General features: G+C 43.7%; 1 protein-coding gene across 4 annotated transcripts in view; it reads right to left on the bottom strand.

Annotated features, from left to right (window-relative positions):
* GSK3B (glycogen synthase kinase 3 beta) overlaps positions 1-24,602 on the bottom strand; it is a 256,101-nt gene that overhangs the window by 39,281 nt on the left and 192,218 nt on the right. For all 4 annotated transcript variants that reach the window (XM_050959745.1, XM_050959759.1, XM_050959735.1 and 1 more), the window contains exon 8: positions 11,864-11,959. In XM_050959745.1, coding sequence (XP_050815702.1) covers positions 11,864-11,959 — 96 coding nt within the window. The remainder of the gene's footprint in view (positions 1-11,863; positions 11,960-24,602) is intronic.

Genomic DNA, 24,602 nt, shown 5'->3' with positions numbered 1-24,602 from the left:
TCCCTCCCAGGGGCCCAGAGTCGATGGTGCCGGCTGTTGAGTTGGAGGGAGGTGGGGTCTTGCACTGGTCCCCCTCCCTTGGGTTCACATTCCTGTGCACGGGAAGCGGAGGGCCTTCTATCAGTCTTTATGTGCTTCGTCTTTGAGACAGAAGACTGAGTGGTGCCAAAATTGATCCTGTGCGTGCTCTGTGCCGGGGAATGCCGGTGCCGAAGGTCTCTAACTCCAGACTCCTTCCTTGGAGCCTCCCGGACCGAAGCTGGAGTGCTGCACACCAACACAGAGGAGCCCAGTGCTGCATCCATGAGTCTTGACTCAGACTGAGGGCGGAGAGCTGCTTTCCATTAGCAGCAACTTTAGTCTGTGGTCCTTTTCCGTCATCCTGAGGGGGCAAAAGCTCCTATAGATATGGCACCTGCCTGGGACTCCCCCAAGCCAAGTGTGGGTCACTCTTTGGCATAGGCTTCTGGCAAACACCACATGGCTTAAACCCCTGGGTCTGAGGCATGTCCCTGGCCCAGGAGAGGGATGGTGAAGCGGGGGAGGGAAACATCCCCCAGTACCCCAAGTCCAGGTGTCTGTCTAACTACAACAATTTTTAAAAACTTTAACTATTTACAGAAAATATGCTAGAGGATCACTTGTTGAAGATGAGAGACGAAACACTCCACCGGCCAACACTGACGGTAAGAAGGAACTGGAAAGGTGGCAGGTCAGCAAGACTGTATATGCGGTGCCATGAAAGCTCAACTCCAGAGCCGATCCGACAGGTGCTGCTAGGGGAAAAACCTTCCGGCAAACTGTGTGCACACACCTAACTGGAATCTATATGAGCAAGCACTCAAAGTGCAAAAAGAATACATAGCATGTATCATTGCCTGGAGGGACACACATGAACTCTACAGGACTGTCACTTTTCTTTCTGCCATTGTTTCACTGGGGACTACACCTCATTCCAAAGTTGTCTTCATAGTTCTTTTCATGATACTCAAGGCAGCTATTACAGAAAGAAAGAATCAAGCACTGGCCTTCGGAAAAGCACATGAAGTAGTTTCTTCTGTAATTTGTTGCTGGATGTTCACAATCTAGGAAAATGAAACCCTCCTTAGTCCATCACAGCCCGGACTTGCTGATTTTCTGGGCAGGTTGTAACCTCCTCCCCTCCCCATCCCCTCGCTTTTGGAAAAGCTTGGGCTGAAGGCTGGAGGTCTGATGCAAGATTAGTTTTGTAGGTGAGAATTATTTTGGTTCTTCATAGGCAGCCAAGTGTGTATTTTGGTAACTTGACAATTAACTGCTGTAAAGATAGACAGAGCCAAAGATAAGTGCTTCAAATTAAATCAATATAAATAAAAGTAGATGACTCTGCCCATACTAATTTTGTTATAAAGGGCTGTATTGGGAAGTATGACTGGAGACATCCTGAAAATAGACAAGACAAGTCCTCCAGCTTCAGACAGAAAGTTCTTGTAGGAAGGAAGATTCTTTTCCCCCTGAACAGCCTAAGGGTTTGTCTACCTGGAGACATTTCCCAGCATTACTACACTGTTATAATTATACTACTCTGGCTATACCAGTATAACTTCCTGTGTGGACACTCCTATTTGGAGTAACAGTGGTTTTTCTTTGGTTTAGCTTATGTCATAACTACAGCAGTGTAATTATACTGGTATAGTAAAGCCAATAGTTTTTCCCATGCAGAAAAGCCCTAAATTACATTGTAGCCATAGAATTACAGTTAGACAGATCCCGTTCCTCTCACACAACTGAAGAGTGTGGGTTGAAGAAAGGCACTGAATCCTAGAAACAGCAGCAGGGTACCGAGAATGCTGTGGCCTCTTCAAAGGGGCAAAGGATTGAGTCCCCAAGAACTCAGAATGCAGTATTTGAGTAAGACCAGGGTCAAGGCCACCTGTAAAGAGGCTATGATAAGTAATGCCAATTGAATAGGGATGCTTTCATACCCCCCATAATTTATGGAAAACCTAACCCCAGAATTTAGGCTTGAGAAGCCCTGTTTTGGAAAGGCTTAGATTTGATCTCATCCTTTTTGGCTTCTGAGTCTCACAATTGTACAGATGAAGCTTAATGAATGCAAGAGAAACACGTTCAAATGTGGTCAGTCACACATGGGAGGAGGCTCAAGGAATTCAGAGTAATTGTGGTTGACACACAGTACTGAACTGACCTTGCAGAATTAGATAGATAAGTAGAAGGATGCATCTTCTTGAATACAGACTGTTGCACATTCTTCTGAAAATAAGCCAATGGTGTTAAAGTGGATGTCTAAGTCCCTGTGTTAAAAATTCCTGCATTATGAAACAGGCAAAGGGGGAAGGAATTGAAAATCTCTGGCTCCTCACAAAAAATGGTTACTCACTTCTTGTAACTGTTGTTCTTTGAGATGTGTTACACATGTCCACTGTGCTAGGTGTGTGCAGGTGTCTTCTGCTCTGGTGCCAGAGTGTCTTTCCTTGTGTCACCCGGGCCTGTGCAATGACGTCCCTTGTGCTACAAGCCAAGGACAAAGGGGTAGAGCTGACTGAGCCCTCCTTCTGTTCCTTCATATCAGGCTTTGAGATGATAGACTGATTCAGTCAGAAGGGAAGGTGAATCTTATAATGAACATATGCAACACATTTCAAAGAACAACAGTTACAAGAGATGAGCAACATTTTTTTATGGGAGTGCTTCAGTTTGTCCATTACACTAGGTGATTCACAAGCAGTTTCCAATGGAGGTGGGGCTAGAAGTCTCATCAGAAGAGAGACTGCAGAACTGCTTTCCCTGCTTCACTTCTTTCCTTGATGTAGCAGTAACTGCAGAACATCTTGCAGAAGTGTAGACTGAAGACCCATGTGTCTACTCTGCAGATGTCTATGATGGAGACGTTTCCTACAAATGCTGTAGAGACTGCAATCGACCAGAGCGCACACAAAGAGATTTTCAGGAGGTATGTCCTTGATCTTGTAGCACATAACAATACAGCTGGTGATGCACTTGGAAGTCATTGCACTGTTGTGATGCCTGCTCATTCATCCTCCAAAAGAGACCCAAAGGGCTAGGCTCTATCCAGATAAAAAGCCAGTGCTCAGAGTAAATATACTGATTAGTTGAAGTGGAAATCAGATACTATTTTGAAAAGAAATTTAGGATGTGGCCTAAGCTGTACCTTGTTCTTATAGAAGATAGCATATAGAGGATCTGTCACCAGGGCATGTAGCTCCTCTACTCTCCTCACAGAGGTGATGGCTATCAGAAAGGCCACCTTTGCTGAGAGGAGTAAAAATGAGCCACAGGCTAAAGGTTCACGCTGGGGAACCCATAAGAACTAATAGCACTACGTTCAAATCCCACCCTGGAGTAGGATCACTGATAGATAGGAACAATCTTCCTAGGCCTTTAAGGAACCTGATAGAAGATAAGGCTTGTCTACACTGGCAAGTTTCTGTGCAATAAAGCAACTTTCTGCATTTTAACTCCCGAGACGTACACACTGCCAAGCCACTTAGTGCGCAGAAACTGAGCAGTTGTAGCGCTGTAAAAAAACCCACCACCTTGCCTGGGCTCAGCCAGTTAGTGACAGATAGGTGAACAGTGGCTGTGTTTTAAATCAATGAATCAGTGTTCTGGGTGTTGCAAACAATACTGCTTCTGTAAAAATGTTGCATTTCACAGATATGACCTTCGGATCCCAGCCTCCCTCCTTGTTATCGCTGGCTGAACAGCTGCACAGAATTAGAAAGCGGCCACGAAGAACTAAGGAGGACTTTCTGCGTGAGGCCATGATGCACTCTGAGGCAGAAAAACAAGAAGTGAAGGAGTGGTGGGACAGTGAGAAGAGGGGCTGAAAGGAGAATGCGGCACACCAGAACAAAGCCACAGAGTGCTCTTAAACATTATGGAGTGCCAAGTGGACATGCTCCAGATGATACTAGCACTGCAAACCAAGCAGATCCGCATCTGCCCTCCCCTGCAGCTGCTGTCGCAAAATTCTTTCCCATACGCCCCCCCACACACACTGCCAACACACTCTTATCAACCTCCTGGCTCCAGTCTGTATCCACGGCATTCCACTCCTCCCGTCACAATTCAGCACTGCGGACTCCCAGTACCCACTGCACTCAACACCCGTCCCTCTGCAGTTTAGCCCGGCTGAAGTACAGTACCCGCTGTACTGTACTCCAAAGAAGGCAGCTGGACATGATACCTGGACATACACAAATCTTTAACCCTTCCGGGATCCCACCTACTGCTGGGACCCTTCCTTCTCCCATTTCCCTCAGTGCTGATGTGTTTTTTGTTTGTCTCTCTCTTCCTGTTGCCTTTTAATAAAATAATTGTGTTGGTTTGAAAGCAATATTTATTCTATTAATTGAAAGCAAACAGAGCCCTGAAAAGCAACGGGCAATTTTCTTAAACCTTCATAGTGCATCATCTCTACCAATCATAATCACCTCCTAGCACTGCAAGCACTGCACTCCCGAGCATAGCAATAAATTAGTGGCTTTCAGTTTCAAATTGCTGCCTCAAGGCATCCCTGATCCTTACGGCCTCACACTGCGCCTCTCTAATAGCCCTTGTCTCTGGCTCTTCAAAATCAGCCTCCAGGTACTGAGCCTCAGCAGTCTAGCCCCAAGTGATGCTTTCACTCTTCTCTTCAGAAATATTATGGAGTTTACAGCATGCGGCTATAAGCATAGGAATATTGTCATCGGCCAGATCCAGCCTCCCTTACAGGCAGTGCCAGTGGGCCTTTAAAAAGCCAAAAGCACACTCAACAGTCATTCTGCACTTGCTCTGCCTGTTGTTGAACTGGTCCTTGCTGCTGTCAAGGTGCCCTGTGTATGGCTTCATAAGCCACGGCATTAAGGGATAGGCAGGGTCTCCCAGGATCACAATTGGCATTTTGACTTCCCCTACTTGATCTTCTGTCTGAGAAGGAAGTCCCTGATTGCAGTTTCCTGAACAGGCCAGTGTTCCGAAAGACATGTGCCTCATGCGCCTTTCCGGACCAGCCTGCGTTCATGTCTGTGAAACACTCACGGTGATCCACAAGCGCCTGGAGAACCACTGAGAAATACCCCTTGCGATTAACATACTTGGTGGCTAGTAGTCTGGTGCCAGAATTGGAATGTGCGCGCCATCTGTGGCCCCTCCACAGTTAGGGAAGCCCATTTGTGCAAAGCCATCCACAATGTCACGCAGGTTGCCCAGAGTCATGGTCTTTTGGAGCAGGATGCGATGAACGGCCCTGCAGAGTTCCATCAACATGAGTCCAACGGTCAACTTTCCCACCGCAAACTGGTTAGCAAAGGATCGGTAGCAGTCTGGAGTAGCCAGCTTCCATACTGCAATAGCCACGGGCTTCTTAAGCAGCAGAGCAGCTCTCATTCTCGTGTCCTCGTACCTCAGAGCTAAGGCAACCTCATCACATAGTCCCATGAATGTGGCTTTCCTCATCTGAAAGTTCTCCAGTCACTGCTCGTCATCCCAAATGTACGTCACAATGCAATCCCATCAGTCAGTGCTTGTTTTCCGAGCCCAAATGCGGGGTTCCACTGTGGTCAGCACTTCCGTGAATGCCACAAGCAATCTTGTGTCACAGCTACTACGCGTGGTGAGATCAATGTCGCATTCCTCTTGCCCTTGTAGTTTAAGGAATAACTCCACTGCCACCCGTGATGTGTTAGAGCTAGCAGCATACTGGTCAACAGTGCGTGATTCATTCCTGCAGACTGAAGAGGCATAGTGCACAGTACACAAACTGTTGAAAGATGGAGCCAAATGTGGATGGAAGCACAGGGATTGCTGGGATGCGAAGCAACGCATCACGGGTCATTGGGACAGGACCCAGGATGCCCTGCGACCCCCTCCACCTTCCCACAACTCTTAGCGGCAGAAAAGAAAGACGCTCCGTGGGACAGCTGCCCAGAGTGCACTGCTCTGAATATCGCTGCAAGTGCCACAAGTGTGAACAAGCTATTGCGCAGGCAGCTGACAGTGGGAACACACAACAAGCGGCTTCCCTTCAGCACTCTCTGAGCAACGCTGTAACTGCCGGCGTCATAATTCTGCCAGTGTAGACATACCCTTACATAATACAGTCCTACCTGGGCACGAAACACTGATATTGCAGCAAGGTGCACTTTGACAGAGCTGACATCCAAACCTGACTCTTTTAGGTGTAACGGTCCTAAATCTCTTGAATCACTGATTGTGTACGAGACACATTGTCACTAGCCACCCAGGTAGAGAAATCCTTCCACTTACTAAGGTAAGCAGCTCTGGTGGATGGTTTTCTACTATTAAGTAAGACATTATGCTCTATTTCCAAACAGTGTGCCTCCTCTGGGTTTAGCTACCTGAAGAACCAGACCATGAGGTGTAGTGACTGAGAGTTCCAGGGCAACACCTGCTCATGATTCGGTGATATTATGTCCTTGACTAAAGGTAGGTTTGGGGGGGGGGGGTCAGGGGAGGATTAAGGCTCCTTAATGGACTACTTGTACAGGTCCAAGTACCATGCCTACCTTGCCCAGGCTGGCACAATGAGTAACATTTGGCCTCACTCTTGCTTCAACTAGAGAATTATTTTGGGAACCAATGGCACTGGAGGATAAGCACAGAGCAGGTCCTCCTCACAGGGGAAGAGAAAATGAGCTCGAGATGGACAAGTTGTACTTCTACAGGAATCCCTGATGACTGGAGTCATGAGGAATGGTACATAGTTACTGCCGTTGCCATGACTCTGGCAGCTGAGCTGAGTCTGCTGCATCCAGGGAGGCCTGCAGAGTAGACCTTGCAATCAGTCGACCTTCCATCAGGAAAGATTTAAACTTGCCCCTCGTGTCCCTGGGCAGCTAACTGAGGAATCTGGACATAGCATCCCAATTTAAATAATCATAATAGGCAAAAAGGGTTTAATGGTTTGCTATACATAGTTGTAACCTCATAGTTGACTAATCCACATTTCTAGCAAAAATTCCCAATTTCTTTGTATCCTTTTCTTTAGGACTTGCTTTTGTTTGGCAGCGTCTCACATTTACTCCTGCCACTATCAGGACTCTACTGAGGGGTGTGGGTAAAACTGTTTGTATCCCTGCAATGGAACTTGGTTCTTGTGTTCTGTGCGCTTTGCCACTAGCATGAGGGATGAGGGGGCTTGCCATAAAGTTTGTATAGGTTGCGTAACTGCCTCATTTATAAGGAGAGCAATTTCCCCTGCTACAGCCAGGTGTAAAATATCTAGTTTGTGGGATTTTTCTCTGAAAGCTCTATTTATATTCCCGGGGACACAGCCATCCTTTTCAAGAGTTCTTGGTAGAACTTAAAATCATCCAATACTAGAGAAGATTTCTCCAGTACCAGGGTCTCACCTGGTGAGGAGGATAAGGTGTTCAGAAGAGGCAGGTTCTTTTGGACCTTATTGAGGCTAGTCTTGAATTGCCAATGTAGAAGACCTACCTGAAGCAGGTAATGGGCGGTTCTGATCCTCAGTGTCCCGTGGGATCTTGGAACCAACATCGAGTGGCCTGTGTGGCGAAACTTCTCCTTTTTGGGGATATATTTCTGTAGTGTAGTGGTTGCCCAGTACAGACTTTGGATCGTCTGCCAGTACTAGGCAGTGAAACTTATCTTCTCACTGACTGACTTCTGTGATGCAGCAGAGAACAATCTAGACACTGGAAATATACCCCATGGTACCCATTAGGGTTATTGACGGGGGTGGGGGACTTGTGCCTAGACCTGGTACTCCCATTCTTTTGACCTACTCAGGATAACTCCAAGAATGTGAATAATCCCTGGGAGGATGCCCCAGGTTCCCAAAAGTCAGAGATGTAGGAATCCACATCAGATTCTTGAGGAGAAGCATGAGTACTTCAAAGGCCAATGTGAAGCAGTCCTGGGCAGAGTCATCATGATCTACAATGGGCCTGCAATACTAGCAACCACATCTGGGTCTCACTGGTTATCAGTACTGTGTGCTGAGCCAAAGTAGCTACAGCTGGTCTTGGAGCTGGCACTGGGACTAAGGGAGGCAGCACATGACCTGGTGTAGTTGGCACTGTAGCTGACTACTACATGGAAGCCAACAAATGCACCATGTGCAATGGCCCCAGCAAGGTACCATGGAGCTGAATGACCAGTGAGGGTCATACTGAGAAGCTCCGTAGATCCTTCACAGTTCCGTAGGCCTCTTGAGTGGCTGACACAGAAATAGGCCTTTGTTTTCCTGTCAACGTGGTTGATGGCTCTGCTGTCTGTGCCAAGGAAGCAGCTGGTCTCATTCCTGAAGCTCCAGCAAAATCAAACAGCTGTCCCTAATGTGACCCTCACCCATGCACTTCAAGCCATGAGAGCGAGGGTCTCTCATGGGCATCAGCTTGTGACATCCAGGGCAGGGTTTGAAGACAGGGACCTTGGTGTAGGCTCCTCTGGTATCAGGTGGAGCCCGGAGTACACTGACTACTGACAGCCACAACAACAGTATAATGCCATCTAACTAAGACAGCACATTTGCAGGAGGAATGACCTGACAGCATGCTCCAACCATTGAAGATAAGAAGGAACTGAAAGATCATAGAAGATTAGGATTAGAAGAGACCTCAGGAGGTCAGCTAGTCCAACCCCCTGCTCAAAGCAGGACCAACAAGATGTGAGGGGTGACTCCACCCATTTATGCCCTCAACTTGCAGCACAAGGAAAAGCAGGGTGCAGGTATGGCTGCCCCTGCTGGTACCGCTAGGGAAAACTCTACAGCACTGGTGCACAAGATGCATACATACCTCGTGTAATGGAGATATGCAAGAACTAAAAAGTATAAAGATTGTGGTATAAATATTAGAGAAGAACATTCCCTTTCTTGAGAGGCAAATTTAGGCTTATCTGTTCCCTTTGCAGCAGAAGGTTCAATTGTCTTCTGTCTCCATCCCTAGCAAGCGGGAACTTATCCATCTATCTGAGCCTATACAGAGTAATGTTGGAGAGTTAGACATACATACACTTTGAACTAGGTTTCAGGCTGTTAAACAATAAGAAGGCTAGAAGCGCCAAATCTGGTATCACCCAGAGATTTGTTTTCAAACTGAGTTTGTACTGGAATCACACACCACTACTGTAATATGAACACATGAACAATCCTTCATATTATATGTCATTAGCCATAGTTCCGTACATGGACATCATCGTTGTATTGGTATTGACCATTCTACACTGTGTCAGGTAATGTGAGCTCTAACTCGGTGTACAGAGCAATAAAACTTAAGCTCAGGATCCTGCTTTATGCCTAAAATTGGATGCCAATACGAGGATATATTCCTGCTGAGACCTGAACGCAGGACTCTCACACAATAAAGCAGTTGCTCTAAAACTTGAGAAAGTAGATCTCCTAATAGATACCTAAAGTAGCAGCAGCTGCTGCTCTCCTTTTGACCTACCAGCCACTAATGAACAGAAACAATACTATGGATATGGGGGATGAAATAGCATATCCATGTGTGTCAGGAGTGGCCAATGTATGGCTTAGGAACAAAATGCAGATAATGGAGTTCTACATTATAACTCCCTAGCTGCCTTCATTAGTATGCAGATGTGGTAAAGTAAAGTGTATTCCATGTCCCTGCCATGGCTAGCCCACACAGAAGAGAACAGAACTTATTAATCCTGCCAGCTAACAAGTTACTCCATTAGCTCAAGTAATAGATGTTTGTATTTGATGGTGAAGTTTCTGGAGATCAAACCCTGCTGATCATCCGTAATGGTTGTCAGTACACATGCATATGTCATTTAACCAAAATTTCAGCAAATGCTTCTAATTTTCATTCCTTCCTCCCCTCTGCTCAACAACAACAATTGCAGTTTAACAAATTAATGTTTCTGCAACTCTAGTTTAAAAGAAAATGAAGATAAATATTGGGTGGGAAATTTGAAGGGCAAGACAGGCAGCACCGTTTCCCTCCCATCCCATCAGAGATGGCACAAGAATAGCTGGGAAACATCCAGGTGTGGATATTTTCCTCCATGCACTTAGCAGAAAACTTTCATGGCTGAATGGCAAAACGTTGGAGGAAGAGAGTTTTTAAAAGAGTAGGGAAAGAGGATTGTTAGAAAGGTCATTCTAGACTGGTCTTCTTGCTACTTGAGACTTTAAATGGCAAGTAAAGAACAAACTCGTGATCAGGTGGTCACCCCCCCACCCATCCAATAAATTAATTTAGATGCTGTTCAGTACCCATCTGGTACTGGGAGGAATTTGTTGTTTTATAACAATCTGAGAATGAGGCACTATGTTGAAAGCACAGTTCTCAATACCAAAACAATCCCATGTGCTAATGCAAAAGGAAATTCAACCTTCTGGCAAGCTCCTCTCATTGCTCTATGCGTGCCTGATTTCACCTGTGGTCATTTAGAAGCCCAGAGAAGCACTCACTTGCATATAAAAAGGTAAAAATAGAAGGAACTCTCAGTTTCACTTTCTGCATGAAGATCACATTACATTCTTCTCTAGCTTTACAAAAAGGTCTCTACTGTGGTTCAGTGGGCAGTCAAATGCAAACAAATGACACCCACGGATCTACAGAGGGTAGGGGAGATGTATAACCAGGTTAGATATTCAATCCTGATTACTTATAATGTGTTCTGGCACCAGGACAGGCTATGGCTCCATTACATACTGCATTCAGTTAAAGCCCACCCTCAACACCAAGTCATCCAGATATAACACTGGAACCATTTTCCACTACAACTTCACTGTTTTAATGTCTTAGGCTAATTTTTGTAGCTTTTTCCATGATTTATTTTGAAATAATGAAAGTAAGGCTAATATTCATGGAGTTTCATAAATTTTACTTATCATGGAAATTTTTCTATTAACACATAATATAAACAGGCTTGCTGACTTAACAGCCTCTGAGTATTATAAATCACTCAGTCTTGGAACCAACATGCAATAAAGAACTAAGATCTGGAAATGCAACCCAGGGATTGTTGGGAAGAGGAAGCATGTATTTAGAACATCTGAGAAGAAATCACAAAATATTGATTTGACTTCCAGTAATGTGCATAGCCCACAATCTCGAAGAACCTAAAGTAGGTTACATCATCTGCTTGATGCCTCTAGCACTGTGAAAGGCTTGGTTCAAAATGATTTTGAACCAGTCACCGACAGGACTAAGGGAACATATGTACTCTTCCACAAGCCAATCTATGCACTTCATTCCTCAGAATTTGAAAGCCATCATATTTGTGTTGCTGGGTTTCCTAACTTGCTGTTGAGATATTTTGTAGCAGTCCTGGGCATATTCAGATATTTTGTAGCAGTCCGTCCTTTGAAAAACTGAACTAAACAAAAAAAAAATCTTTTAAAAGTAATATAAGAAAAAATAACTAGTTCATATTACTGGGGTTCCAAATCTAATGATCTTTACTATGTTTATGAGATAGGAAACGGGACTGATTTGCACTGTGGGTCTCACTCCTGTATTCAGAGATGATGTATTTGTACCATAAAAGTGCATCACCCACCTCCACAGAATGTATTTATTTATAGGAGATTCTTTGCACAGGTCAAGAATTGTGCTATGATGAAATATAAGTGCATTGTAATGGGTTATAAATACATACCCAGGTTGGAAAATATCTATGGGCAAATCACAAAAAAACAGAGCCATGGACAATTCAATGCAGAGCCTAGGTACATTCTTCCTCCTTCCCTACATAAACAGTTATTGGGTTCTGATTCAACTATAGGTTCCCAGGTTAGTTTGAAAGCAACCAAGCACAGAAATCAAGATCTGGACTTAAACTCTGCAATGTTACATTTATCCCACACATCATCATTATCCAACTCAGACAGCCTCACCTTAGTCCATGGATGTGCCTTAATCTGAGGGAATTTGAATTCAGTGTAGTTTGGATTCATTTCTCTAATTTGTTCCCTTGTAGGCGTTCCCAGGACCTAGAAAGAGAAAAAAGAAATTGTTTACATATACTTCAGATGTACAAAGTGATAAAGGTCCTAATAAAACTTGCTTGACCATATGATCAAACTTACAACAAGGAATGTTATTTTTTGTAATGTGCAGTATGGTAGAAAGACTAGGCATAGAGTGTCTGGCAAAACATAACTAGTCACTAGTACCAAGCAGTTTTTGCAATGCACTGAGATTTGAGGCACGACAGACTGGACAGTTCAAATTCTGCAAATTTACTTAACTGATGAAGGCCTTTCATAAAATTCAGGCATTTCTCAAATTCAATGATGCTTCTAAAAAGAACAGAGCAGAATTTCTCCAGATTAGGAATTTTATAAAAAGAATTATTTCATGAATATCTTTAATGTAATAGGCTGTAGCTTGCAGTCTTACACCCTGATTAAGATAATGAACAATAACACACCCCAATGCATTTTAATAGTCACGAGTGAGAGCTCTCTGATGAACTTAAAAGATCAGACAAGCATTGCTGAGAGGGGTAAAACAGATTTTATCAGATGGAGATTGATTTTTTCATATCTAAATGCAGACAGAGTGTTAACTTAACTACACCTAACGTACAGGCGTTCAATTCAAGTACCTGTAGTTTAGACATTTATTCTAGGAATTCAAATATAAAAGGATCTATGTTTATATAACAACAACAAAAACACAATCAGTGTGATGTTATCTGTATGTACATTTCCATAGAGAAATATGTGATTGTATTTATGAGATGATTTGGTGAGTTTTACATATTATGAGTACATTAGTAGTTTTTGTTCAATTAACATTAGTCTCAGAAAAACTTCAAATCATTTAAGAGGGACAAAAAACTCCTCAGCAAATTTTGCAGTCCACTGCTTTTTGTTGAAATTCAGTTCCTCTGGGTTTTGCTATTACAGAAAGCACTGTGGACAAGGAAGCCTGAAACTCAGGAGCCTCTTCTGACAGACTACCCTCACAGTCATGTTACAGCCTTGTGACAAATCTTTTGCCATGGAAAAAGATGTCATGTTGCCAATTCATCACTAGGATTTCAATTCAAGGATAAGCAGGAACATGTCTAGATGTTATGAAAAACATCCTGCTGAATATTGTCAGTTGTATTCATGAAGTTTTGTATTATTTTACATCAATAGATTTTTTTTAAATAAGTGGAAAGTGCAAAGAGAAAGAAAAAGGCATGGGTTAAACATATCTCAAGTAATTAAAGATGGTGGCCAACATTTATGAAAAGTGAATAATAGTTTTTTTTTAAATCTCATATTTTGATTTATTTTCTAATTTTGAGTGTGAATTTAATAGTTGTGTAAGGTGCAGGACTGACTGCTTTGGCAAGTGAAATCCTCTATTTAACCATATAAAAATCACAATCCAGGGTGCGGCAGTGCAAGCTTGCATTACACAACCACCTATCAATGGATGTCAACCAGAACCTGGCAAAAATCTCTAAAGGTGGGGTTGCAAACAGCCCGGCTTGATTTGAACAAGGAACCTATGTGTGAAAGACCACACTAAGAGCTGGTTGGAAATTTTCTGACAGAACGTCTTTCCATCATTGAAAGTGAAACATTTTGCAGGAACTTATCGATTTCAACTAATCTTTTGAATGAAACCAGGCAAGTTTCTTGTCAGCTTGCCTACTTGTCTCCCCTGCAGCCCACTTGCCAGGAGCATTGGAGCCAGGCTCCACAGCAGTCTGCCTAGCTGTTGAGAGCCTGAAAGCCCAAGAGCCCTGGCTCCCAAGCTCATCCACAGCTCGCCTGGCAGGTTGCCTTGCAGCCAAGGTTCCCAAAGTACAGTAGAATTTTTCTTCTTCAAAAACTGTCATGGTTTTGACATTATATCCTGATCAGGACAACATCTCTCCTGCTCCCCACTTTAAAAAAACAAAAACAAAATTACAAAAAAACCCTCAAAAATTTTCATAGAAGTGAAATTTACTTTCCTAGCTAGCTCCAGTTGCATTACACAATGCTAGCCCCCCATTCCCCAAGTCTAATGTTTAAAAGTTTCCCCAGTGTAAAACTACTTGCTTAAAGGATAGCTATTTATTTTTTCACAAAAGCACTTTTTACTGTAACGGGCTTTTCTCAAAAAAAAAAAAAATTTTTTTTTGCAAATCTGCTGAATCCAAGAAGTGAAGCCAAACACCAAAGCTTCTCAGAATAAATTACACTAAGCACAAACTCTTAAAGATCCGCATAAACATTACAATGGGTTTTAATTCTGCTAGATCTCAAAATATGATTAATCATAACAATTTCACTGGGAAACCACTACAGAACACCTGTTGGTAAGTGCTGGAAGCAATGGGGTGGACAAGTTAGACATGAGAGGCAGGTAGTTGCCTGGGCAAGTGTTGAGGGGGGGAAGACTGAAGTTAAGCACACTAGCCCTTGGCTATTTAGTTTGGAACCAAAAGTAGTCTACTCATCCTCAGAGTTTTAAAGATGGATTCAAGTGTTATAGATAGGCTGAATTACAGATTTGAATTTTCATTGTGCTTACTGGAATTCCCCTGAAGTAAGATAGAGCCATGTTACCTAAATTTTTAGAAGCTGAACTCCCATATGGGAAACGAACATCAACTGTATTCCTCCACCAAACCCTTGCAACCCTGCTATGTGTTGTTAGAAGCCTACCCATCTGAATTTATGTGTTGTCCATGTCCTGCCATCCCCCTCAGATCTTTCTCTTGTTTCTTACATGCTATGAACAGTGAAATAGTTAACAATGTCAACTTTTAAGTATCACTGGCATCCTGAGATAGCATCTATAGAAATGAATAGAGCAGTTCTCACCTCAGAGCTATTGTTTCAAGCTCTCTGCAAACGGAGGAGGATGTACCTGTATTGGTTATATTCTGAGTCACATTTTCAAGGCCTTCTTTGCAACCATAATAGTTAAGAGACTTTTTTTAAATAAGAGCTGACACTCTGGAGACCAACTAAGTGGTCTATCCATACTCTCTAGTTAGTCCTTCATGACGCAGACACACACAAAACTCAAGTCACCCACTGTACTTTGGGAAACACTGGGACACAGAATCCTTAACTTCCTGCCCTAACAGGGCTTTTAGGTGCTTTTAAGAGAGCTGCTGCATTTCCGTGATTAAATGATGCCTAAACGTTTGAGTAATAGTCTGTAAAGTATTTGGGGATGATAAGCACTATCTACTCACCAACCACCAGTCCACCTGAATCCCCAGAGTTCAGTATTTTCACTCAGAGAAGTTTTAGACACTCAGAGATTCTTGACACAAGACTTGTGAATCTGACCTATGCCTTTCCTGGCCTGTGAAAGAATCATGAGCAACTGGTACCACACCAGACCAAAATAATCAATATCTCATTCAAGGAAGGAATCTTCCCTTTCTCCTTGATACATGCGTAGTCTGAGCAATGCCAAAGAAAAGCTCCCTGGACACACTGGTTCTAGCCAATTACCTCTCAGTATCAAGCCTCCCATAGCTAAGCAAGCTCACAGAGACGCTAGTCAAAGGCCAATCACAAGCTCATCTTACTGAAGGAAACTTAACTTGGTACAATCTGAATTCAGGCCAGCACATAGAATTAAAACTGCTTTAGTGGCACTGATGAATGATCTCCTCCTGTCAGTAGAAAGAGAGCAGACATCCTTTCTTACCCTCTTTGACCTCTCTGCAGCATTAGATACAGTCAATTACGAGATATTGTCTTGCCTGAGACAGGTGGCAGGCATCCAGGGTTATGTGCTAAAATGGTTTGAGTTCTTTATGGAGGGACATACCTGTCATAAACAGATAGCTAAGGGTTAATGTCCCTTTCACCTGGAAAGAAGTAACCTGAAACACCTGACCAGAGGACCAATCAGGAAACAAGACTTTTTCAAATCTGGGTGGAGGGAAGTTTGTGTGTGAGTTCTTTGTCTTGGGTCTGACCCTCTTGGCTATGAGAGTGATTTTTCTATCTCCAGCTTTCTAATCTTCTGTTTCCAAGTTGCAAGTACAAAAATAGTAAGGCAATAAGGTTTATATTGGTTTTTTTTTGTATTTACATGTGTGTAGTTGCTGGAATGTTTAAATTGTATTCTTTTTGGATAAGGCTGGTTATTCATTTTTTTCTTTTAAGCAAATGACCCTGTATTTGTCACCTTAATACAGAGAGACCATTTTTATGTCCTTTTCTTTCTTTTTTATATAAAGCCTTCTTTTTAAGACTTGTTGGAGTTTTTTCTTTAGTGGGGACTCCAGGGAATTGAGTCTGCAGCTCACCAGGGAATTGGTGGGAGGAAGAAGTCAGGGGGAAAATCTCTTTGTGTTAGATTTACTAGCCTGACTTTGCATACCCTCTGGGTGAGGGAGGAGGAGGAGAGATTAGCTCTCTCTCGGTACTTGTGTTTTCCAGGACTGGAAATAGGGAGGGTGGAGTCCCTCTGTTTAGATTCACGGAGCTTGCTTCTGTGTATCTCTCCAGGAACCCAGGGAGGGAACACCTGGAAGGGAGAAGGGGGGGAAAATGGTTTATTCCCCTTTGTTGTAAGACTCAAGGAATTTGGGTCTTGGGGTCCCCAGGGAAGGTTGTTGGGGGGACCAGAGTGCCCCAAAACACACTAATTTTTTGGGTGGTGGCAGCTTTACTAGGTCCAAGCTGGTAACTAAGCTTAAAGGTTTTCATGCTAACACCCATATTTTGGACACTAAGGTCCAAATCTGGGAAAAATGTTATGACATGGTGGCAGCAGCGGGACAGATAGACGAATCCAGAAGCCAGTAGAAATATTATTTTCCTTTTCTCTGCTAGGGGCTTTTAAGCAGAGAGAAACAGTTTGGTTTTAAAAGGAACCAGAGAGAATTTTTTTTTCTGCTCTCTCTTGCAGTTTTTGGCTTGCATATTAAGCCAGGAACCATTAAGGAACTATTAAGGGTCTTTTGTGAGACAATAGCACTCCCATTGAGAGTCAAGTACCAGCACAATACACATGCAAATAAAGTGTTTTTTCTGGTTTACTTTACATTTAAAAGATTAGCTAGAGGAAGAAAGGGAAAAAGGCACTGTTGCTAGGCAGACCCCAGGAGGCAACAGAGAAGCTACAGTTCAGACAAACACCAGAGGGCGCCTCAGCACAAGAAAGCAGAAAACATGAGTTCCAAGGAAAGCCTAAGGCAGGAGTGAGCTCAGCAACAAGCCATAGACAAAGAAAATGAACATAAGAGACGGATAGAACTAATTAATGCAGAACTAGCCAAGGAAGAGGCAGCCCACAAAAGAAAGAAGAAGAGGCAGCTCACAGAAGGAAACAAGAAGAAGAAGAGGCAGCTCACAGAAGGAAACAAGAAGAAGATGATGCAGCCCACAGAAGACAAATAGAACTCCAGAGGGAGGCCCATCGCCAGACCCTGGAATTAGAAAAGGCTAAGCAACATGCTCCAGCCAATCCTAACAACCTTTCGCCAATTATGGTTCCACATCCCAAGAAATTTCCCACCTACAAGGCAGGTGATGACACTGAGGCCTTCTTGGAAAATTTTGAAAGAGCCTGTCTTGGGTACAGCATCCCTGAAGACCAGTACATGGTGGAATTGAGGCCATAGCTCAGTGGACCTTTAGCAGAGGAGGCAGCTGAAATGCCTAAGGAGAACATGAACGACTATAAACTTTTTCAAACCAAGGCCAGATACAGAATGGGGATAACCCCGGATCATGCCCGTCGGCGTTTCAGAACCCAAAAGTGGAAACCAGATGTGTCATTTCCCAAACACACCTACTACGTTGGGAAAAATTATGAGGCCTGGATATCAGGAAACAATGTTAAATTCTTGGACGAACTGCACCTCCTCATACAAATGGAGCAGTTCTTAGATGGTGTTCCTGAGGACATAACACGGTACATACAAGATGGAAAACCCAAAAATCTCACCGAGGCGGGGGAGATTGGAGCCAAATGGATGGAAGTGGCAGAAAGAAAGAAAGCTACTGTCAAGGGGAACGAATACCCCAGAGGGCACACCGACCATAAACCCTACAACCGAGGACAACCAAAGACCCCACCTACAACCCAGGGAAAGCCACAGACACACTATTCTTCCACCTCACCAGTCTCCAGTAACCCACCTCGACCCAGTTACCAGTCAGCTGGAAGATGCTTTAAGTGTAATGAACTGGGACATATCAAGGCCAACTGCCCAAAGACCGCCAACCGAGTGCAGTTCATTACACCACCATCACACCAAAGATCCCCAGGCCCAGATGCCTCTCAAATACTCTTGGAGCGAAGAGAAAATTTGAGAGTGGGCGGAAAGAAGGTTACTGCATGGAGAGACACGGGGGCACAAGTGTCAGCTATCCACCAATCCTTCGTAGACCCCAAATTCATCAACCCAAAGGCCCAAGTGACAATTTAACCCTTCATGTCTCAAGCTGTAGACTTGCCTACAGCTGAACTGCCTGTGCAGTACAAAAGCTGGTCAGGAATGTGGACTTTTGCAGTCTATGACAATTATTCCATCCCCATGCTACTGGGAGAAGACTTGGCCAACCAGGTGAAGCAGGCCAAGAGAGTGGGAACGGTTACACGTAGCCAAACCAGGCAAGCTTCCAGACCCATTCCTGTTCCTGAGCCGTCCACCGACGCCCCGTCTGTGTTACCACAGACCCAGACAGAGGTAGTGGACCCGGATTCCATGCCAACCACTGAAACAGCCACAGCACCTCCAGTCCCAGGCCCGGAACTGGAACAACAACTAGCACCAGCAATTGCAACCACATCTTCAAACTCAACGCCAGAGGGCGCCAGCGAGCCAGAACTGGCAGAAGCAGCAGACAACCATTCCCAAGGGGCTCAGCCAGAGCCTGAAATACCCTCAGGTGCACCAGCGGAGAGCGGTTCACCAGCAACGGAAACAACCCCATCACCTACATCGCTTCCAGAGGGACCAAGCCCAAGTCCACAGTCTAAGGAAGAACTGGTGACCTCAGCCTCAAGGGAACAGTTCCAGACTGAGCAGGAAGCAGATAACAGCCTTCAGAAAGCTTAGGCGGCGGCACGGAGCACCCCACCGCCTCTCAGCTCTTCTAATCAATCCCGGTTTGTTATAGACCAAGGACTTTTATACAAGGAGATTCTTTCTGGTAGACACCGGGAAAAATGGCAGCCGCAAAAACAGTTGGTGGTTCCAACTAAGTACCGGGGGAAGCTCTTAAGCTTAGCCCATGATCATCCCAGTGGCCATGCTGGGGTGAACAAAACCAAGAACCGGTGGGGGAAGTCCTTCCACTGGGAGGGGATGGACAAGGACGTTGCCAAGTATGTCCGGTCTTGTGAGGTATGCCAAAGAGTGGGAAAACCCCAAGACCAGGTCAAGGCCCCTCTCCAGCCACTCCCCATAATTGAGGTCCCATTTCAGCAAGTAGCTGTGAATATTCTGGGTCCTTTCCCAAAAAAGACACCTAGAGGAAAGCAGTACTGACTTTCGTGGACTTTGCTACCCGATGGCCGGAAGCAGTAGCTCTAGGCAACATCAGGGCTAACGCTGCGTGTCAGGCCCTAACGGACATTTTTGCCAGGGTAGGTTGGCCCTCCGACATCCTTACAGATTCAGGATCTAATTTCCTGGCAGGGACCATACAAAAACTGTGGGAAACTCATGGGGTGAACCACTTGGTTGCCACCCCGTACCACCATCAAACCAATGGCCTGGTGAAAAGGTTTAATGGATCTTTGGGGGCCATGATACGTAAATTCGTCAACGAACACTCCAATAATTGGGACCTAGTGTTGCAGCAGTTGCTGTTTGCCTACAGGGCTGTACCACATCCCAGTTTAGGGTTTTCACCATTTGAGCTTGTGTATGGTCACGAGGTTAAGGGGCCATTACAGTTGGTGAAGCAGCAATGGGAAGGGTTTACCCCTTCTCCAGGGACTAACATTCTGGACTTGTAAGCAACCTACAAAACACCCTCTGACACTCCTCAGCCCTTGCTAAATAGAATACAATTTAAACATTCCAGCAACTACACACATGTAAATACAAAAAAAAAAACAACAGTAAAAACCTTATTGCCTTACTATTTTTGTACTTACAACTTGGAAACAGAAGATTAGAAAGCTGGAGATAGAAAAATCACTCTCATAGCTGAGAGGGTCAGACCCAAGACAAAGAACAAAGAACTCACACACAAACTTCCCTCCACCCAGATTTGAAAAAGTCTTGTTTCCTGATTGGTCCTCTGGTCAGGTCTTTCAGGTTACTGGTGTTACCCCTTTACAGGTAAAAGAACATTAACCCTTAGCTACCTGTTTATGACAATACCTAATAAGTAATTATGGGAAAATGCAACTCTATCAGTAGACCCCTCGTTTACGAAGTCCTAAAAGGATCAATTTTCTCTGCAGTCCTTTTCAATGTCTACATACAACCACTAGGTGAACTGCTCAGAGGACATGAACTCAAGAGCCAGCAACATGCAGGTGACATACAGCTCTACTTATCCTTCACCACACTCTAGCTGTGTGGGACACAGAACTTTATCTCAGTGGCTTGTCCAAGACTGTGGAATGAACTCCCCCAGAGCTAAAGACCATCACAAACCTCATCATCTTCCACTCCAAGTGTAAGGTGCAGTTCTTTGATCTTGCCTTCTCTAATGCATGCATAGCAACATGTACATTAAAAACAAAACAAACAAAGACCCCAACAAGAACAGGACACTCCACTGCACATACTTTACCCCCTTTGGAGATGAGATAAACGTGATAGCTGTTAGTCATGACACTTAATGCACTATTGGAAGGTTCTCAGAAATTATGGTGAAGAACCTATATAGAATAGATCAACTCAGAGGACTTTGATTTAGCTTCCTCCTCCATTTCCAAAGAACCATTTGTAGTTTTAGATTATATTCCAAACTCTTTCAAATTCAGGTTAGCAAATCCTAGATGAAATTGGTGTCTGATTGGAATGCAGTAATATTTCTCTGAAAATATCAATATTCATTTGGAATACTAGAACTTCCATGCTATATACTAGGAACCTTTTGCCTCAAATAGCCCTGCAGTACTGAAGATAGTAAGCCCTGCAGTACTGAAGACAGTAAGTTTGCACACAAATACAGAGACAGACACTTCCTGATACTCTTTCACATAAAAAGCCTGGATAATATAAAGTGTGTATGTCTGACGGATTTCTGCAGTTACACATCCAAAAAGATCTGTGATCATGTTGATTTTCCAGATCTTTCCCTCTTTTCTGTGAAACATCTGTGGTTTGCTAACAAATCCATTGTGGCAAGGTACAGAGGGTCAGAGAAGTTTGGCTTACTTGCTTTCTAAGAAGCTGTATTCTCAGAAATAGGCCATGGCTCTTGAATGCTAAAACAGAGGAAGTGTGTGTGAAGGAATCTGTTTACCACAAGGAGGTAAAAGCTTGATCCTTCAATTACACATGCTTCTAGAGTGATTTATTTAGCACTCAATGTATTTACTCTGCTCTCTCATGTGTATCTAATGAAAGTATGAAAACAACTTTGTGCTGTTAACAGAATCCAGTTGCTTTCAGCTCATAGGGGTGATAGAGATTAAAAGAAAAGAAAAGAAAGAAAGGAAAATAGATTAGTGAATGTTTTAACCTTTTACTTCTACCAAATCACATAATTCAATCCCAAAAATCAGCAGAACAGTTACCTCAAATGGTAACTATGTTGGTGTTCTACATATTCAGGACATGTCCTCTAATAAAATAATACTAGACATAGATCTGCTGAATATATCTAATACTGTACTTTGTTCTTTTACATTTTGAGTTCTAGGTATACTGGAATGCAATATTCACAAGTTAGTATGTCTGTTTACAGTAGCAATCACAAAAAGAGACGTGAACTTTCTGGTGTGTCTAAGAGACTACCTAAACTGTTTGAAAAATGACAGTTGACAGAAGGAAGCAACTGCAGCTGGAGCTGAACTGGAGACAGCGGTGGCTCCAGGCCCCAGCACGCCAAGAGCATGCTTGGGGTGGCATGCCTGCAGAGGGTCCGCTGGTCCCGCGGCTCCGAAGCCACAGGACCGGCGACTGGCAGAGCGCCCCCTGCGGCACGAATCCGTGCTTGGGGCAGCAAAATGTCTAGAGCCGCCCCTGATTGGAGAGTGAATCTGAGAATGAAACAGGGCTGGATGTAGCTTGCAAACAAGAGAGCGTCTTGGGGTGGAAGACAATGAGCAAGACACCACTGTTCTTTGGTATATCCTGACCATTCCCATCTGAATAATCAGGAGGATCATCCATAAAAGAATTACAGGAGAAAATACTCACTGACAAAGTAGATGCTTTCATAGTTCTCGAGAGAGGGAGTGGTGGACAGACCAGATTTCAGAGTCTTTACAGGAGACCTCTCTCTTGACAACTGATCCACAGAAGGTGGAGTCCACCCAGGCCATTATTTCAGGGCTCCCGAAGAAAAAGTGACTGACTCATGGACATACCTCAGCGGGCCTCTGGGGAACCTTTGTTCCTGGATACCCCACCTCCAGAAATGTGTGGGGTCTCTCTCCCCCAAGGCCTTGTCAGAAGGGACAGGCTTCTGATCTGAGAGTCCCGAGGATATACCTTGGACTCGGTTACAAGTGGCATTAGGTCCAATCCTGGGAATTTTTGGATCCATGCTTTCAGTTGGAAAAAATGCAGGAAAGTGACCTACAACTGCACTGTAGGAAGGTGGATAAGATACCTCTCAGGAAGCAGCCACCATATAAGTATGATTGGCATTGCACAAAGAAACCAATGGTGCTTGGTGGCAACAGTGTACTCTGCATGAAGAGAGAAGGCTGCACTTATCTTGAAATAGGTGTATTCAGCCTCAAGCCCCACACCAACCTCTTCTGGAATTGAATCCTCTTTGCTAATAAATAATACTACAGCTAAAAAAAAGCTAAGGAGGAAAAATCAGCTGCACAGAAGTAAAGGAGACTAAACGTGCTGAGAACTCAGGAATTGGTGGCTGAAGGGAACGGGGGCCACCACCTCCTTACATAAAGCTTGCAGAAGCTAAATGTAAGGTTGTGTGACAGGACATAAAGAAGAGCCCAAAAGCTGAACCTAACACTAGGGGCTAGTCTACACTAGAAGTGCTATATCAGTGCAGCTGTGCTGCTGTAGCACAGGGAAGTTGTGGAATCTCCATCTCTGGAGATATTTAAGAGTAGGTTAGATAAATGTCTATTAGGGATGGTCTAGACAATATTTGGTCCTGCCATGAGGGCAGGGGACTGGACTCGATGACCTCTCGAGGTCCCTTCCAGTCCTAGAGTCTATGAATCTATGAATCTGGGTGAAGACACTCTATGCCAGCAGGAGAGAGGGTTCTCTTGTTGGCATAATTACTCCAACTCCATGAAAAGCGGAAACTATTTTGGTGGGAGAGTGTCTCCTGCAAACATAGTGTTAGTGCTGACAGCGCTTAGGTCGCTGTAACTTGTGCTGCTCAGTGAAGTGGCTTTTTCACATTGCTGACTGATGTAAGTTATATTGACATAAGTGATAGTGTAGATTTGCCCTAGGAGTGCACATGCTTCTAAAGGTGGGGATTTATACTGACAAGATAAAACTACTATTCTCATACTGGTTTGTTGAAAGGTATAATTAATTAGCTGTTTACAAACTGAACCACAGAAGAAAGGTGCTAGAGATGCGCCAAGTACTTATTAAAAGATTTTAGGATGGAGGAATCTCAACCTACAATACAATCAACTTTGAAGTAAATAATCTGAATGGGTGACAGAGAAAGCTACAGCTCTGACAGAATAGCATAACATTAAATGAAAAAATAAAAGCCAACCAGAAACATGAATTTCTTTTGTTAACAGAAACAAGCACAACCATACACTAGCCTAGTAAGACACTCCATTGGCATGGTTGACATGCACACAATTGTTCATCTTCTTATGTTGCCAGCAATTGCTGAAAGTGGGGAAATTACCTTATGCAGAGAAAGAACTGAGCTTTTTGAGGGAAGGGGTTGCACAATGGCAAGAAAGAAATGCCAGAACACTTCCTCCATGCATGGAGAGAGAGGATTAATTTAAAACCATGTCAATACTAGCAGGTGTTCTGTAGCACAGACAGCCCACCCCACAATTTCTTCTTTGGTAGAAGCAGCTTTTCTTTGCCATTTAGCTACTATAAATGAATGTATGTATTTATTTTTTCAAAAACTGAGCCCAAAATAGTACCATGATATTTGAGAGTGAGCCATGTATTATATTTGCAATCCATTTTTAACACTCAGCTCAGTAAAAGTGTTACAGACCATAAAATTACTCACTGGTTAGATTCCTGACACTTAACAGGTCTCATGTTTTAACATTTTCCTTCATGAATACCAGACAAAAATTATTCTTCCTATTCCAGCCTGAAAGGCACTGGAAGAGAGGGGACAGTTACTGTTAGTTTTTCCTATAATAGGTGTAATCCTGCTGTTAGCTCAAGGAGTCATTGTCCAGGTTGGGAACAAAAGAAAACTTGCTGGCTTTGCTTCATTGTACATGGAGATAACTTTAGAGAAGCTTTATTAATACCTTTTTCAGTCTGGACTGCACCATTTGGAATGGATTTTTAGTAATTCTGGAATGGGAAAACCACTTCACCCTTCA

This window comes from Gopherus flavomarginatus, chromosome 1 (genome assembly GCF_025201925.1).
Source record: "Gopherus flavomarginatus isolate rGopFla2 chromosome 1, rGopFla2.mat.asm, whole genome shotgun sequence".
NCBI lineage: Eukaryota > Metazoa > Chordata > Testudines > Testudinidae > Gopherus > Gopherus flavomarginatus.
The sequence above is the reverse complement of the archived record's forward strand: the minus strand, read 5'-3'. Positions and strand labels throughout refer to the sequence as shown.